This window comes from Austrofundulus limnaeus, unplaced genomic scaffold, assembly GCF_001266775.1.
Source record: "Austrofundulus limnaeus strain Quisiro unplaced genomic scaffold, Austrofundulus_limnaeus-1.0 Scaffold142, whole genome shotgun sequence".
Lineage (NCBI taxonomy): Eukaryota > Metazoa > Chordata > Actinopteri > Cyprinodontiformes > Rivulidae > Austrofundulus > Austrofundulus limnaeus.
The window spans coordinates 355,823-374,787 of NW_013952544.1; the positions used below are offsets into that span (position 1 = coordinate 355,823).

Sequence of the window (18,965 nt, forward strand, 5' to 3'; positions counted from 1 at the left end):
TGGACGGGATGTGTGGGGAGGGGGTGCGCTCTGCCATGAGGCATGAGGAAGTTCCAGGGACGTTTCTGGTCCCCACCTGTCGTTTTGCTCCTCAGCATGGCTTCCTAAAAATGCTGCAGGATTTCTCAAACATGCACGAATGAGTCAAAGCAAGGCTTTGGGCATGTTTTTTATGAGAGTATAACATTATAACATGATATAGAACTCAAGAAAGTTGATTTTACATGATATTGCCCCTTTAATTTCCATTCCAGTATGATTTTTTTCCATAAAGAGAACCATCCAGTTGGTCAAATACATGAAGAGCTCCATTTGATTAATGAAATACTTCAAGCTTCCGGCTGAGTGACAAAACTTAACTGCAAATGTTTGAGCCAACCATTTATTGTAGTTTATGACGATTTTGCGATATACGTACCTATTGCACTGTTTGTTATTGCGATGACTATAAATTTATGATATATTGTGCAGCCCTAAAGCTGCAGGAGCTGATTTGTGTGCTTTCAGGCAAAAATATGTAATTATGTGATGTAAATTATCTGTTCACATAATTTCAAGGCAGACCTCTGTGTTAAGTGCGATTAGAGACGCTGTCTGCCATGAAGGATTTTAATATAAGTCATAAGTCATCACTACATGTTGCACAAAGCTAAATATGAGAAGTTGATTGAAGTCGCAATTCAATAAACAGAGACTTTTTACCAGAACCACACAGGAGTCTGTGCTTAAGAAGTCTTATGTTGAAGAAAGWGTTTTTTTAGTTTGCTTCAAACGTTTAGGATTCAGATTTATTAATCAATTTATAAAAACAACAGCTCTACATGCATTTGAGCATGAAAAAAGTTAATTTACTGCACTGAATACTAATTAAATAAAAATTTGATGACAGTTTCATCATATTTGGGTAAGTGTGCAGCGTTGTGTTGCCCTCTGGTGTGGCCCCTTCCATCATTTAAGCTGCCCGTCTCTGGTTTATAGTGTTCAATTAAACATTCATAAAACAGTCATTAAGAAGGATTTAAAAGTACAGATAAATAGATTATGATAAAGCTATTTTTTAGTCATTTTGCTCAGCTCTATTTCCAATAAATAAAATGTGTCAAAATTAACATTGCTCTWTTTTCAGTAGTTGTGGAGGTTTTTATTCTAACATTCTTGTTTCACAGAACGAGTTTCGACCCTCGACTTGCTGACATGCATTTTTCAGCTGCACACGTTGACCACCACCCCCGGCTCAGCGGCTAAATCTTTAATTCAAATAGTTAAAGCTTCCACACCGGCACTCACCCTGCGTGAAGCCTGACGGTTTGCGTCATATACCAGTAAGTCACTGAGAAGTCAGAGGACTTAAATCAGAGGCAGTTCACATTCCCACTGATGCAAACTCATCCCCAAGAGCAGCAGCAGCTGAAGAAGCAGCATGAAAATATGAGCTTAACAAGATCAGCAAACAAGCACAAGTGGAGAGAGAGGGAGACAAAGAGCTAAACTAAGTCAAGGAGATATATTAACCTGAAATGAGTATTTATGCAAACCACTTTACAATAAGATTAGATCCTTATTTCAAATGCATGTGAGTTATGAGTGTGTTGCTGCTCTGTAAAGTAGCCATCCTTCTCTGTCCTGTGCGCATGCCAGGAAATATCAACTCCTGCCATAATAAGATTAGTTAGTGTGCTGARGTACAGTGAGAATGCATATTCTGCTTTAGCTGCATCTATTTTGGAGCTGCTTAAAAAACTATCTGTCTTCTGTGTTGACTTGCAGCGCACAAAGCCTGCTGTCCACCATTCCAAAACCACTTCCTGTCRGTCCAGAAACACAGCACAGTGCTTRGTTTAGTTCTTTATAAATCATCAATGGAGCTGCCAGGAGCTAAAGTTAAAGCTGTGAACAATTTTTACTGACGCCTTGGAAAAAAAAGGTTTTTTGTGCTCTAATAGAGGTTTATTGCAACATATGGCAWAAGAACAAAAAATGAATAAAACCCCCAAAACAATAACCACTTTAATATTGACACTTCCCTTAAATAACGGCCTAAGTCATTTTTTCAAGTTTGTCAGGAATTCTAAAACATGTTATCTGGTACATTTTTGGTTAAGGTGTTTGTTTCCTGAAAAAGAAAAAAAGACTTGGGTCATTATTTTAGGAAGAAGATAATATAAAATATAACATTGATTTCAGCCAATGTTGGTCATTTTATAGCACATCGGTATTGGTCTGATTAGTAAAACTGGGCAAATTATAACTTCTGATATTGATTTCCTGCTTGTTGTCCTTTGTGTTTCTGGAGGCTGGTTATGTGGTATCTGTTTGATCATGATAGGATAGTGATGCTGCACAGCCAGGAATAACTGAAGTAGAGCCATGTCAGTGGTCTGGTCGTTTATTTACAGTATCAAGATACAAGCGGGTTTGTGCGTATGTATACATACACACAGAGAGAAAGATAGATATATAGATATAGTTATAGAGGGATGGATGGATGGATGGATGGATAGATGGATAGACAGACAGACAGACAGACAGACAGACAGACAGACAGACAGACAGACAGACAGACAGACAGACAGACAGACAGACAGACAGACAGACAGACAGACAGACAGATAGATAGATAGATAGAGTGCAACAATACAGATAATTCACGATTCGCTTTGATACTCTCATAGTTCAATATTTTTTCGTAACAAAAAAGAGAAATGTCCATGCCCTTCTTAACTTGTAATTTATATAAATTAATTATGAACATTTATTTAACCTCAAAAGTACAGTTTTTAAGTTAAATGTTGCTGAAACAACAAGTTTCTCAGTGGATCTGTGCTCCACAATGCAGCCTAGGTGGAGTAGTCGAACACAGATCCKCTGATRCTTCAACACAGAGCATCTTCAGAAGACAAGTTGATGCAATAAATTTTGAAAATCTTCATTGTTCCATYCGTAGTGTGTATAAAATCTGTTATCAGCCACAACAGCAGTATTGGTATCGGATATCGATGTCAGCTGCAATTTTCATATCAGTGCATCCCTAATAAGATGATAACAGTCGTGTGATTGTAAAACATAAAACAAACAAAAAGAAAAACAGACTCATGTAGATCAGCTCTTGGCTCTATYTTTCTGGGATAATTTCAGGAAATYTTGTGTTCTCATAAAGCAGGGCTCTGTTAGTTTCTGTATGTTTTTGTGTTCTCAGTTTTGAGGGCGCAGGGTCCAGCATCATGTTGTGTCCGACTCCTGCCCATAAAGCACACAGCCGTGTGTCAGCTACAGCCTTTTCTGGGATGAAATGTTATCCTGCAATTCTCTGAAGMTATCCCATCAATCCACAGGGGAAAATTGGAGGCTAGCTCAAATAAAGACCCTGATGGCAGTTTGATGAATGAAAAAGGCTGAACTGGAAGCACCGCTGATTTTTCTGACAGCTCTGCTTAAAATATGGACTCCCAGTAAAAAGCAGCTGTMTTGTTGGGCTGGTAATCCAGCAGTACATCACGTTCAAGGCCACTCGATAAAACAACTGATGGGTCACATGATCAGAGGGTCTAAACATTACTTCAAGCTGTAATAAGCTGCTTTGGGGTCAGTGAGGCAACTGGTTCACACAGGCAGAAAATATCAAATCCCTCATGGTCAAGGTCCAGTCAGGACGAAAACCCTCAGTCTGCAACCATTAAAGCCTTTAAGTTTAAAACTATTTATCTTCAGAAATAACATCAACTTGTCACTTTTACTTATATCACAAGGAACAATCAAAGTAAAAAAAGCAACTGAATTGGCTGTTTTTACTGATCAACCTTTGACATTTGTTGAGCTGAGGTTTGGTGTGGTAGTAGCTGAGACTAACACCCAGCACATATTCTAAAGACCACCAGCTCATGATAAATCTTTATTTAAAACTTTGGTGTGCAAGGAGTTGAGGATATGCATTCCTTTAAGGACTGTTTGTTTCATTAAGTAATTATTGGAGTCGGTTTTCATAAAGTGGAAAATACGTTAAATTTTTTAGTGAAAATGATCAAAATTCAGACTAGATGAAATTGAGTCTATAAATAAATAAATAAATAAATAAATAAATAAATAAATAAATAAATAAATAAATAAATAAATACGTTTTCTGAACCTGAGATTGTTCGGAGCTGAAATATTTTGGATTTCAGGTTCATCGTGTGTCTCGATCTTTAAGCTGAGTTACAGCTTAAAGTCTTTGAGCCTCCTGGAGTTTGAAAGAAGCTCTTTTGTTTTTCCATCACTTTGCTTCTCAGCTCTCAAAGTGCCGAACAGATAAAATCAGTTTAGAAAGGGGTTTCAGTGTAAACAGAGTGACACTTGGATCCTAACAAAAATAAATCAAAAGGTCACTTTGATCATGAGTTAAACAATCATTATCGTGCTAATAGTTTTTATTATCTGATTAACAAAGTCTAAGGATAAAATGAAGTGACAGTTAGAAGGTCTACGTTATTATTTTGCTTTTTATATTCCAAACAATTAAATAAACGTAATTTTGTTTTCTTTACAAATACCTGCATGTCTGGATCCAGGTGTTCCTGTGTGAAACAGTTTTTGTTCATTGCAGGATAGCTGCAGGTTCAACAGCGTGTTAGTAGCCATGTTTCATCAACAATTTTTTTTGCACATTTTGAAGTATCGTGTTAGAAAAGGTGGATGGAAAGTGGCTAAATTTGCAAAAGCGTCCTCAATTTTGCAAAAAGGCTTTTACGCTCACTTGAGGTGGTTTTTGGATTTTCCGAAAAAGAGTTATTGCATAAAAGCGGAGATGGAAACACGTTTTCTGTATAAGTTTGGATGTAGCAAACATTTATCTCACATGATTAACCAGTTTTGTAGCGGCTGCAGCTGGACACTTCTCCCGCTGTCAGCGTCTTCGCAGGTTTTCCCGTAACGCGAAAGGAATTGCGTTTCTTTTGTCTGCATCTCCAGACAGCAGTAACATCACCAACTCTAGCTGATATGACAGAATAATTACWACTTTCCTGATAACTTCTCTCCATTGTCCTGAGATGTGTCCCTGTGAGTTTGAGACTTTACTTCCTGTTCAACATCAATGTCTGACGTAATTACACTTTGTGTAGACTGGTTGATTTGCTCCAAACCAGATAGAAACAACACTGATGCGCATTTCTTATTTTTTTGCAAAATTTAAAAGTTTGCTCAAAATGTGCATTAACATTGGATGGAAACATGCCTTGTGATGTCTTCATGTGAGTGACTGGCAGAAGCATCAATTTTAGAAAGTGCCAAACATTCTATCTGTATTGTATTTGTTACCAGGGTGATGAGTGCAATGGAAAAGCGTTTTCTGTCGCTGTTTTTTTATAAACTACAGTAGATTATTACTTGTGAGGCTGTGCAAACCACAAGCTTTTCTTACATCTTCATAACATGTAAGGAAAAGCCTGGTTTCGCCTGCAATTTTCACTCTAAAACGATGAGGAAGATGAAGGTTTCCATGTCTTACCCATCATGTAGATTCTGTTTCCCATCACGAACGGCGTTGCTCCGTAGCGCGGCGTAGGCATGGAGGTCACCAGTTGCCACTGGTCCCTCTCTGCAACGTAAACTCGCACAAAAGCCTGAGGCGTCGTGTCGGCCCCCATACCGCCCAGGGCATACACCTTCCCATCTGCAGAGACACAGGAAGACGAAAATTGGCTTCAAATCACAAACTGTTACTATTTACTGGCTTTATAGCAAACATATTTGCACTCCGACTCATTATTTGTTCATTATGAAGTAAATTGTGGAAAAAATACTGCTTCATCCTGCAAACGGACAAAAAAATGATGCATTGCTGTGCCCTTTTCTCCTGTCATTACTGCTCTATAGCTGTAAGGTTTGCTTTCTGACTCATCCCTCTTCTCTTCCAAACAATCTGCATTATTTATTTCTGCCGTCTGTCTGAGAAATGACCTGCGACTAAGYATTTCTCAAGGACAGATACGAACATCTTGCACTGCTGCAGTGTCATTAGAATACAGGGAGAAGGTGGGGAAAGTGGTGGGGGAGAGAAAACCGCTGAGCAAGCAAACCTGATCATCCAGCTGAAACACCGCAGGGGGAGAAGAAGGGGAAAAAGGGGGATGAAAGGGAGGAGATAAAATCAAAGCAGCAGAAGAGAGTGGAAACAAAAGAACACTGAAGTGATGAAAGTTTTATTCGAACAACGCGTTAGCGATGAAAGTTATATGTCAACACAAARGTGGCGAAAGCATGAAAGAGCGACACAAAAAGAGAGATGTGGAAAAGCGACGGAGCGCCTGAGTCACTCAGACAGATGATGGATCCTCAGAGCTGTGACTTAAACTGTGAACAACAAAGCAACAATAAATCTGTCTCTCGGAATGCAGCAATCCGCAGGCAGTTCAGCTGTTGTGACTGAGTAAATTCAATTTTACTGCTGTATATTAGGTAAATGGTGCAGTGAGAACACTTTCCTAGCATGAAGCATGGCTTTGTGCATTTGGAGGGAAGCCGCGCGGCAGGATCAGCACATCACCGGGGACTTTTTAGGCTTTATCACAGAATTTGCAAAGAGCTTTGGAAGCTCCTTTACACTTGTAAAGAGAGAGAACTGTGTTTTCTTTATGTAACAGGCTTTTAAAGTACTTTTACCCTCATCATCATCACAATTTGTACAACTTCACGTAACCATTTTTATGAGTGTAACGATTATAAAAGTCTCAAAATCCAGGTTTTTTTTGTTTTGTTTTTGTTTTTTGTGGGGGTGTGGTTTCTGAGGGTTTCTTAAATCAAAACACCAGATTTAAACTTTCAATGTTTTTTTTTTGAGCTCCATGAGCTCCTCTTTTTATACGTGCAGAGGAGGAAATAAACTTTATTGGCACAAATACCTGCTAAAATAATCCAACAAGTAAGACTTTTATTTTGAAACTTAAACCTTTAAAAAGACGTACATGATCGGATTTTGTTCTCTGTAATGGATGAGAGTCCATAATCCGGCACAGATTGATGTTCTCTGAAAGTGTGTTTGATGGAGAAGAGAGCGTCTCTGTCTGTGACTTCTGAACTACCAGGGGGAGCATCAACACGGAACAGCCTGTTCGCCTATAGTGATAGTGTCTTCTAGAACAGAGATTCTTAACCTATGGGCCGCGGCCGAGGGCCTCAAAAGAACAACAGTTTTTAACTTTGGGCTGCAGAGGGCCGCGGGACCGCATTTATTTTGAATAAGGCGCAATACACTTTCTCACCACTAGTAGCGGTAGTGCACAACTTAGATGTTTAACAACTTTTTTAATATAGAACCTTAAAAACCTGCCGAGAGTGGAAACCTATTTTAAATTAAAGTTAGAAGACAAAAATGAAAGCAACCAGTCAAAAAAAGGCAGAAGTTTGTCTCTAATATGGAGAGCAGCTTCTGATTCCACCATGCAATATTTTAAAAGTTCAAAACATTATCAAATACAGTTGCGGACACAACTATATTTTAATTTTCACTTTAAATTTTTTTTGTAGTTTATTTTTAAACATTTTGAATGTATTTTGAACTTTAAACTTGTCAAAAAGCTGTTGTTACGGTTATTGTTTGTCACTAATATGAGGAGCAGCTTCTGGTTCTACCATGCAAATGCTTAAAAAGGCTTTAGTTTCCTTTGCATTTTTTCAGATTTAATTTTACAGGTTATTCTTTTAAACATTTACATTGAACATTTTGAATGTATTTATTTTGTGACTACAATTTTTTTGTTCAATTGTCTATTTTTGTGATTGTATATGTAAATAAAACATTATTTTTGCGTTGACCATTGTATTTGATCAAATAATTGCAGGGCAGGTTACAATATAAAAAAATGTTTGTCATAATCATGTTTTGTGTTTATTTGACAGGAGTTTTACTWTTAAATTGAAAGTGTATTTAATTTAGTTATAATGAAAATAAAATACAAATTAAACCAAGCTTTAGAATACTTGTTATTCTGATCGGTACATTGATAATGTCTGACTGGGCCTCGTCCCACTTTATGTTCAACAAATTGGGCCCCGAGGTCAAATGTGTTAGGAACCCTCGTTCTAGATGGGTCATGTTTCTCTGTATTTTATGTATTTAAAAACTGTAGCAACACATTCCTTACAACAGGAAGTACAGTACTGTGTAGTTAGAGACTTAAAAACTAGTAGTTTATTTAACTTTAGCATCCATGTTGAATTTATTTTGGATTTTGGAGTGGGGCGTTCCAGCTCTTCCAGCACAAATAAAATTGGCTTGGGACACCTACTRCCTGTCTTGCTGTAAAACACAGCTGCTGGCAATTGACCACAAATCTCCCTTTTTATTTTCTCACATTGTCACTGATCACCCAGAGAAAAGAAACCCGAACATTTCATTACCTTTATTGTGAAACAATGCTTCATCCTGCAGAGCCACGTAGCATTTCCACGTTTTAATGTGAGACTGGGAGGAAATTAGGCTGTGGTCTAAGCACGACCGATCTCTTCTAATTAAGGAAACCAAGGGTCTTTTATGTGCCCATCACCCCGGGAGACTCCATGGCAACCAGATGGAAATATACAGACTGGTGATATGGGTTGGCCGTTTGTCATGTTGTTAAACAAAATCCATCAAAGCTCAAAGTCGGAGCACTGAGTCACAACCTGGAGTACACTCATCAAAATACGGTTAAAGAGAAAGCTTTCAGAGCCGACATATCCTCATCCGTCTCGCTYCTGATTCATATAATCAACACAAACAACGACGCACAAAACCSACAATTCACAAGAGAAGGAACAAATGAAAACCTTTATGTTTCTGTCCTCTTCTTTAATAAGTCTGATGCAGTTTGATGCTTTGATTCTTTTACAGAGCATCCTTCAGTGTACTTATCAGTGGTCTCTCTTATGTCTTACTGCTTGTTCCCAGCTTTTATTTTTACACTTCGTTTCCTTTCATCCCTTTCCCCACATTTGATTTAATTGACTGCTTCCGACGTCCCCTTTTACCCTCCTTTCTTCTCTAGTCCATCATTTTGTCCTTTTATCCTCTTTCCTCTCATCTCTTTCCATTACTGCTCATCCATTTGCTTCCCTCTTAATACAGCACACTGCTCTGTGGGGTGCTCTCTGGTTGCAGAGGTGAAAAAAAGTTAGAGCTGTTATGTGAGATCAAATARTACATTAAATCACCAATTATTGTAGTTGAGCATGAATTAGTTTAAAACTTGTTTCTATAGAGTTTGTATGACGTTTGTTTTGTTACTTTTAGTTTATCCCTGAAGTATTTGGTCTTACTCTTCTTTGTAAAATATATCTGGCCATGATTTGGTTAAAAAGCCAGAAAGATGTCTGTAAATGTGACTTGTATTACATTTTAGGTGTGCAGAAATTGGACAGCTGGAACTGGAATTGGACAATTTTCAGGCAGACTGGCCTGATAGTGACGGCAGATAAAACGGTCAGCAATCAGGAAAACGGATTGCTTTCCCTCGACGTGTTTGAAAGTCAAGTGAATGCATTGTGTAAATAAATCCACACATGGCTGCACTTGTTTAACGTCTTTTTGTTTGGGGGGAAAAGGGAATAAAACAAGCAAAGTGTTTTAATTATTTTTTTGTCYCGATCAAAGGGAAATAAAGATCATTTTAAATTCAGGAATATTTTAGGTTTTGTTTGAATAATAAAAAATAGCATGTCAGCCAATTTTGGCCCTGAGTGCTCCGAAAAGCAGCAGAAATGTATTTTTTTTTTAGGTCTTATAAAACTGAATCAAACCAAACTGAAGCTTTGATTTTACTACATAGAAGAAATCTACGTGGAGTTTTCTTTTTTAGTTTATTTCTTCACATAAAAGTAGAGGACATAATTTGACTTTATGTCAGGAGGCTGAGTCTGAATAAGACATCAGCTCCTGCAGGCCTCTAATTTATTGAATACATGTTTTTATTGTGTTGCTATAAATCATGTAAAATCATTAAAGCACATTCTTGAAGATAAATATGAACATATTGGACATTTCCCTTTAAAGTGGCCTTGGTTTTACTGGAGTCTTTTTGATTTATTTATTATTTGTTCTGTCTGAACTGAGAGCAAAGTGAAGTAACCACTGCAGCTAATAGTTTTCCATCTGGACCTCAGCAGGGACGAAACTGCCCCGTGTTCCCGTAATGACAGCCTGAAGGTTCATGCTACCGCAGCGACAAAAAGAAAAGCACCCCCCGTGACCTTTAAAGGGCACCACATTGTTGCTAATGAACTCGTCGATCGCAGATCAATAACTCCTGCTCCTGCTGTTAGCTGGACTCAGCAGGAACTGAGAGGTGAGAGACTCCAGCTCTTTTTTATCTTTACTGTGAGAATCAGATTCTCTCAAAAGATACTTCTTTTGTAATTCTTTAGAACTCTTTATGTCGCCTGCTGCAGAGGCCAGAGTGAGACACTTTAATGCTTTTAAAAGTTCGGCCCGCCAATTGGTTCATTCATCTATTAAGTCCAAACCTCTGCTTTTCTACTTTAATTCATATAAGTTCTTTTAGTTAGACATTGGTGTGTGGTTACAGAAACATCTGAATCTTGGCAAGAAGCTGGTAAAAAAACATTTCTATGCACTTTTTGTTTTTGATATTAATTATTAAACAGGGTTCTGTATGTTGTATTCATGATAAAATGCAGCAAAAATAAACTATTTCAAAGGTAACAGATCTTTGTAATAKTTGTTTATTTACATGACGACTTTAAATGCTGGATGTTCGGCCCCTCAGCTGTTGGCCTGCAGTAACTGTGGCCCTCGGAGTGATTTAGTTGAATAGCCCTGATTTAATGGTTTTGTTTGTACTGTTAGCAAAATATCACATAAACCAGTGAAAAGATTTTATTAAAACTCTTAGAAAATACCCATCAGATTGTAAGAAATATTAGCGTTCAAAGACTGAAGTCACTAGAAAACCACCAATGTTAAATAATATGATTGTTAGACGGGATAAAACCATACAAAACCAGAATTCTGGAGTGAGGATTTATTGCCACTGCTGACAGGAAACCACACACTGCCYGCAAACCAGGAAGTTGATCCATTTATAGAGTCTTCAATGCCCGCGTTCGCCCCCTACTGACCTACGGCTGAATCACGGGCATTCATACAAAAATCTCAACTTAATGTTATAACGTTTCACTTATGTGTTGTTTATAATTCGGACATGTAACTACTCTTTATCAATTAACACATAATAGATCAAACATTAAAAAATGAAACCCTAATAATCTAGTGTTGTGCTTCTACCATCAGTACTAATCTGTAATAACTATAAATTTCTTCAAGATGAATCTATGACTGATTAACATTTGGAGTCAAACCAAACGGTTCTCTTAATTCTAAAACTGAACTTCTTTATTTAAACTTTTGATAATAACTGTTAGAGTCAATCATGTTTGTTAGCAAAATAACCCATAAACCACTGGACAGATTTAAATGTAATTTTATGAGGATTTACATCTACAAGTGAATAATTTTGGAGCCAACCTACAGCCGTGAAATAGCTACAGTATACCTCAGAGCATTATGAGGACGTTGAGCTAAACTGAGTCATTTTCTGTGTCTAAAATCAGGGGCTGCCTCCTCTGAAGGTCGAAATCGTCGCCCGCTTACGTCACAGCGTTGCGCCGGAGGCTGTCAAAATTCCGAGACACCTCCGATGCAGCCGATAAATGCGTCCTTCTTTTGCCCCGATCTGAGGGACGGGTCCGATGGATCCTTCTCTGCCCACCTTATCCATACATGTCAAGTTGTACAGATTGTCCGTAATTTACACAAATTTTCCATGATTTTGCAATTTTGCAGGCATACGGATGTATAGAGCAATCCCACAGATTTTTTTAAGTTTTACGGATTTATTCAAAACCTCAGTTTGGAAATAATTTAACATGTCATAAAATAAAACAATAAATAACATCAAATAATCATCTTCCAACCTGCTCTGCCACCAGAAACAAGTTCTCCACTTTTTCCCTCCTGTTTGCAGCAGGCACCATCATGTCCGCGGCCGACAGCATGTTGTTTTGTGATATTAATTAAAAACACTACTGTACTGGTATTTTGCAAATTCCGATCTGGTTTTGCTTCTGTTTAGCYTTGTTACATTAGCTAGGCCACAGAACATATTCCAGAGTAAGTATGGGAATAAAGCGGAGGACTAGACCGTCCAAATTCACAGCCACTTTTTTTTTTGGTCTTCGCGGTCGACCAAGGACTCGGCCCACTCAGGCTGCGTTCCATTTACATCGTATTCCGGGAACTGGTAAATGGTAGTGACATCATTTCCCAACAAACCACACGAAACTGCATTCCAGTTAGCCGACAGGTGATTGTACTGTTGCCGCTAACCTAGCTACAGCACTGCTACAATATAAACAATGACAAAAAGAGAGCTCTACTACGTACAGCATGCAAATAAACAGTGATTTTAACACGTACAGTATTGCAAAGAAAACACACTACTCGTGCGAGTGATTAAACATGCACAAAAAATTTAAGAAAGATAATTAATAGTAAAAGTTACGGAGTTAACTTTCTAAAGCTGAGTGTAGCCACCATCTTGAAATTGAAAATGGGGGCAGTTTCATTTCTTCTACTATACCAGTGGAATATTACCACTGGAGGGGACGTTCCAGTTTAAATCTACCAATGGGAACAGGGAAATTACCACTTCCCAGGACTACTGGAACGCAGCATTAGACAGTGTAGGCCAAGTCCTTCGAAGGACACAGTCCCTGAATTTGGACACAGCAATTTACAGCACAAACTCTGAGGGCTAACAACTTTACTTTGACCAAACTAGCTCGTTGACTCGTTGGGTCATTTTTCACTGCAAGATAGTTTTGGTTTAAAAAAACAGAAAGGTGGCTTTTAATCTTTCTTATTATCCTATTAAACTGTTCTTCCTCTTTTATTATTTCACATTTTTCATATTTTCCTTTAGTCTTTCCGTTGCTTTCTCATCACGGCTGCATTGTTTCCAGTTCTGTATCCCAGCAAACATCCATACATAAATCTAATTTCTTTACCTGCTTAATCCTGTTCAGGGCTGCAGAGGGCCGGTGCTTGTTCCAGCAGCTAACAGATGGGAGGCAGATACACCCAGAGCAGATTAGCGGTCCATCGCAGGCCAGCACAGACAGGCACACACACACATGCAGGCGCACCTAATGCCAATTAGCCTAACGAGCAGGATTCTGATCAGTGACAGGATGCACGTATAGAGAGAACATGAAAACACTACACAGAAGACCCCAAGGGAACCCACTCACTCTAAACATTTCCAACATTTCAACTTTTTAAAGTCAAAACTTTGTCTTTATTGGTGGGTACTTTGTATCTGTCAAAATGTTCTTCTTTATTTAGGCTTCTCTGCTTCTAGTTTTAGATTTGCACTTTATAAACTTAGTATAGTATAACTTCTAATTTTAGATTTGCACTTTATAAACTTCTTGTCTTTGCAGCACTTTTAAGCCTTTCAGCAAAGAAAACCAAATCAGGTAGAAATGACTGTTTTGCAAAGGTTTTGCCGTGTTCTTTAACATAATTGAATGCATGAATACCACTTTCTGTCTGAGAACCTGAAAAATAATATATGAAGCTGTTAAAAAAGAAGAAAAACAAGAGAAAATCTTAGTTTTAAACAGACAGAATTACAGTTTTTCACCTCCTCGGAACAAATCCACCAACAGGAAGCTGCTAATTTCCTTACTGTTCACTTTCATTTACTCTTGAGAGATGCTGCTTTGCTTTAATTAACTCAKAAAAYKSRRTTTTTRCCWACACCTCAACCATTACTTCTCTGCTGCCTGACATTCGATCTTCCTGAAACAAATGATTAATAAGACAGTATTGCACCTGCTGCACCGCGGTGCCACCAGGGCAGGGATTCAGAATCATAATTACTGTATCTGCCTTTTGGCACTGCAGCTCATTAATTTTTTTTATTATTATTATTTTCTCTCGTTATGTGGGTACCTGGCAGCAGCGAGCCTCTGTCTAATTTACACATCAGGCTGTGATTTAGAAAATCCACTGTCATGGAAATGAGCTTATGATTTGGAGGCCAATAAAACGGTTAATTCCTGTTTCAGACTGAGATCACACTGGATCTGACAGCAACTAAGAGTGCTGCATTTATAAAAAATAAAAATTAAAAAGGCACAGCAGGTTTTGTATTTGCATGTTTCAAAAGTGTCTCTCTTATTTGAGTTCATTCCTTGAGACGTGTTTCGAGTTTGCTTCATTTAATTGATGGTACTCTGTATTCGTTTTAGGACAAATAACGTGCAGCAGGGCCAGCTCCGACAGAACCACAGAGCTGTGTGGACCCTCGTTCCCCCCTCCGGAGGGACAGTAATGTGTTCAGGGATGAGTGAACACTGCTCTCACAATTCCTTCACTTGAAATGAACCGTCAAATCACAGCATTCAATTAAGCATTATCGCCACAGAGATACACGAGGTCTCTTTTTTTTTTCCGGGGCTCAAGAAACGCTCACAAATCAGAAAGTCATTGGAAATTTAATATCAAATAAAAGCCCCTCAATAATAACGCTCTACTATCAGAATGAAAAAGTAAGCTCTTGTGAAATTATTTCCCATATTCCTGTCAATCCTCCTCTTTTCCACGTGTTGAAATTTATGCTCATCTTTTGTTATTCATAGCTCTGGGTTCTGCATTTCAGCGTCTCCYTCGTTTTTTTTCTTCCTGGCACCGTACGGGGTAAGTCAGCTGCAGGAAGCTCTCCAAGTTCAGGAAAGGCTGCCAACTTTCAACCTTTGAACGTGAGAGTCGGGACTTTTCTTTTTATGTTTTTAACCAAACTGTTTCCACCAAAATTATAACAATGTGGTGAAGAAATTTATTAGTCGTGCTAGATACTGATTTTAAAAGCACAACACCATTTTCTTAGTTTTCCTTTTTAAGTATTGACTTTTATAATCCATTGTTTGACTATTGTTATGTCTTGATTAAAACAGTTTAGATACATGCCCGAAACACTATCACAACACATAAATAAACAAAACGTTAAACATAAGTGCAGGTTTTTTGTCTGAGTGTCTGCGATTCAGCCGTAGGCCAGTAGTGGGCGTACCAGGCACTGAAGATCATGTATATAGGCCGGGACTTCCGGTTTTCACGCAACGTGGGTTTCCTGCTTGCACTGACAGCATTAAACCTCCGTTCATTCCAGTCACTGGTGTTGTACGGTCCTCATTCTCTTCACATTTAAATCTTTCCAATATTTATGTGGTTTCATCTCGATTTCAGTTAATGAACACTAAATTTTCTTACAGTGATACTAAAAGAAGACTTGCTGCAAACGTTTGAAGACAGGATAAAGCACAATAAAGCAAGAAAAAAAACATCTGATCCAACTTGAGGAAATAAAAGATACAACAAAGGTGTTGTGATGCTTTTTGAACTTTATTCGAAGAAGCAAGGAATATAATTTAACAAACTCCTGCATAAGCAGTTTTCCATAAATCAGGCTGGAGCTTGCGAACAGAGAAGCTTTAATGCCTCGATACAATATGTGTCCTGAAGGTAAAACTGCTGATCTGTGCTACAAACAGTRCTGTACATTTCCTGTAAAGTCAACAAAAATGAAAAGATTTCCTCTTACTCATTTTATATCCACTTTATATTCACAGTCATCAGTCTCAGCTGAAGTGTGATAAAGTAGATGTCCTTAAAGTAAAATCAGTTCATGTTGATATCTGTGAGCCCTTCATCTCTCGGGAGAGAAACACCATCCAGTTTATTCAATTTCCTCATCCGTGTCTCGACCTTTCCTGTTGTGCAGAGGTATTTGGCTCAAAGAGTACGCCTCACGAGTGTTCATTTAACTCTGCACAGAATGGGACTAAACCCTCCAAACAACTCCCAGAGCTCTGTCCGAGAAAACCTCTACACCTCTGTCTGTTACAGCGGGAAATTTAGAAGACAAATATAAGTAAAAGTTTAAAGCTTTTCATGTTGATAAAAGATGCCATTAGGTGTTCCCTTTCCTTTTTTTCTGAAAGCATTAAGTTTCTTAGCAGCTCTAACACAACATGCTTCAGGGATCTTGTAGTTAAAAAAGGTTAACAATTACTCTGTCTGCCCTGACTAATGATAATTACTTTCAATTTGGCCTAGACTGAACTTCTTCAGGTCTGTAAGAAGCACATTTATGAAAAATGTCTTCAAAGGCTCACGCTAGTAAATTATGGAAAATTGACTCATCATTAATTTGTCACATTTCCTCTCATTTACACCAAGACTATTGTGTTTTTAAAGGGTACAAATCATGCAAAATCAAGTTTTTTAGGCATTAAATGCATTTTGTTGTGGACTTGGAGTCCCTACGAGTGCAGAAAAGTTTAATTTAGTTTCTCCCAGTGCTGCAAAGATATCTTTATATTCTGTTCAGATCATATTTTTCAATCTGCTCTCTATTTTCTGACACTTTATGTCACAGTTTTTGCAACAGAACTTCTAAATACAATTTGGTGGTCTTCATTCTCCCCTGGCTCCAACATGTAAGGCTGGATGGACAAGTCTTCCCTTGCTGACATCTTTTAATTAGTTTGTAAATAAGAAGTTTCTGCGCAGCTGTATAGCCGTAAACCTGTCTTTGGAACTAGAATGGACCGGTCTGGAAGCTGCAGGGGAGCAGGGTGTGAAGCAACTCATTTGGAATTAAAAAGACAGCCTTAAAACGAGTTGATCTGAGACACATCTCAGAAAAGGGGCGGGGCTAATGGAGTAAAAATAAGGAGGAATTCAGACCAAAGCGTTGCAGTTCCACTTTATATAGACCCCAAGTAAAGGATTAAAATGTGAAAAGAAGGATTTAAAAGCATTTTATGTCTACTTTAAATTAAACTCTTTCACTAAATACTTCACTCTACTGTCAGTCAGACATTTTGTAGCTCTGCTTAAACTTTTAAGCTCGTTGTCTTTTCATCATAACGCACAGGAAACTTATAGAAGAGGTTGTTGTGTACAGAAGCTGCATGCTGCATTGGTAGAAACAGACCATCATCATAGCGCCTGAAGCCAGGAGCTCCAGAGCCCGTGAAGCGTTGTAAAGCCAACGTCCACAGCTCATTATTGATTTTCTGACTCACTGAAAATGTACAAGCACTCCCCAGACAGCTCAGCTGCATAGCTGCTTGTCTCCTCCTTTGCCTTGCTTGAAGAATTTAATGAAATTCTCAGCTGGAATCACATGCTCCATCAGTGGGTTCAATTGGACTCGAGAGCATTTTACAAACAGTTTTGTTTTAACATATTTGTGACCCATCATCATATCAAAATGAGGATTAAATACAATTTGGTCAAAATGACCTACCAGTAATTACGTTTTCAGGTTCCTGGCTTTAAAAGCTACATTTTTTATACTTAGACCATTCTGATATTATAAGTGGATCTAGAGATATGACTTAATTTGTCATGCTGGTTATGATGAAACATTACTGTTTGGTCTGAATCCTAATTTAATGTAAATTTATTAAGTATTTTTTGATGTAATATAAAGAGGAAACCTCAAGTTGTATTTGTATATTAAGATTTCCCAGTTGGAAAGAAACAAAAACATTTCTAGCTCACAAAAATTCTACAGTTTTTCTGTGTTTTTTAGATGCCACTAAGACTTTTGATCGTGGAAATCATAGAAAACTATTTTTAAAATTGTGCCAAGCTGGTGTGCCCAAATATATAGTAAGATGTCTGTCCTATTGGTGTGCTAACCAAACTATGCAGGTTAAATGGGACAATTGTGTGTCTGCATCCTTTCGCGTCAGCAATGGAGTCAGACAAGGAACCATTTTATCCCATATTGTTTAATTTTTTATATAAATGACCTCTCAAAGCAGCTAAACCTGTGTAGAACTGGCTGTATGGTTGGAGATACTATTATAAATCATCTCATGTATGCTGACGACAGTAGTTTTTAGTCCAAGTTCAGCTGGTCTTCAGAAGCTGCTTAATGTCTGTTCAGCTTATGGTGAGCTTTATGATGTCAAATTCAATCCATCAAAAAGTAACATTTTGATCTGTCGCACTAAAGAGGACAAAAATAATGTATTTCCAATATTTAAGCTATCTGGGACTTTTCTGAATGTCTGTAATGAGGTGAAATATCTTGGTCATGTGCTGACAGACTGTCTGTCTGATGATGAGGACATTTACCGTAAAGTTCATCTGATATATGCTCAGGCAAATATGCTTGTCCGTAAGTTTGGATTCTGTTCTGATGAAGTGAAACTGAACTTGTTCAGATCATATTGTACTTCACTGTATACGGCACATTTGTGGTGRAATTTAAAAAAAGCCAGTCTTCATAGATTGAAGGTGGCTTATAATGATTAACTACGACTTTTGTTAAAAAAGCCCAGATGGACCAGTGCCAGTGAACTGTTTGTATCTGCTCATGTCAGCACATTTATGGCTGTTTTAAGAAGGCTTATGTACAAATTTATTTGTTGTTTAAATATGTCTAATAATAGAATTATTTTACAGTTGACTGATGTGACATTTAGTGCAGTAAAATGCTCATCTGTGCTTTGGAAGCACTGGTATGACTGCCTCTTCAATGGTTAGGAACCTTTTTGTACTTTTTATTCTTTTGTGTGTTTTTTTTATCTTCTTTTTTATGCTAATTGGAACTTGAGTCTGTAATAAAGTTTATTTATCTATCTATCTATCTATCTATTAGGGGTGCAACAATACATGTACCCGTATCGAACCGTATCAAACAGTGCTTTAGGTTCAATACACACTTGTATCGAACAATACAGATTTTTAAAATTTACTTTATCAACTTGTCTTCTGAAGATGCTCTGTGTTGAAGGATCAGTGGATCTGTGTTCGACTACTCCACCTAGGCTGCATTGTGGAGCACAGATCCACTCAGAAACTTGCTCTTTCAGCAACATTTAATTTAAAAACTGTACTTTTGAGGTTAAAC

The 18,965-nt window shown here is 37.9% G+C and overlaps 1 protein-coding gene across 2 annotated transcripts in view; it reads right to left on the bottom strand.

Moving 5' to 3' along the window:
• The window catches only part of klhdc8b (kelch domain containing 8B), a 149,677-nt gene that overhangs the window by 44,588 nt on the left and 86,124 nt on the right, over positions 1–18,965 (bottom strand). For both annotated transcript variants that reach the window (XM_014016273.1, XM_014016274.1), the window contains one exon: positions 5,483–5,647. In XM_014016273.1, coding sequence (XP_013871727.1) covers positions 5,483–5,647 — 165 coding nt within the window. The remainder of the gene's footprint in view (positions 1–5,482; positions 5,648–18,965) is intronic.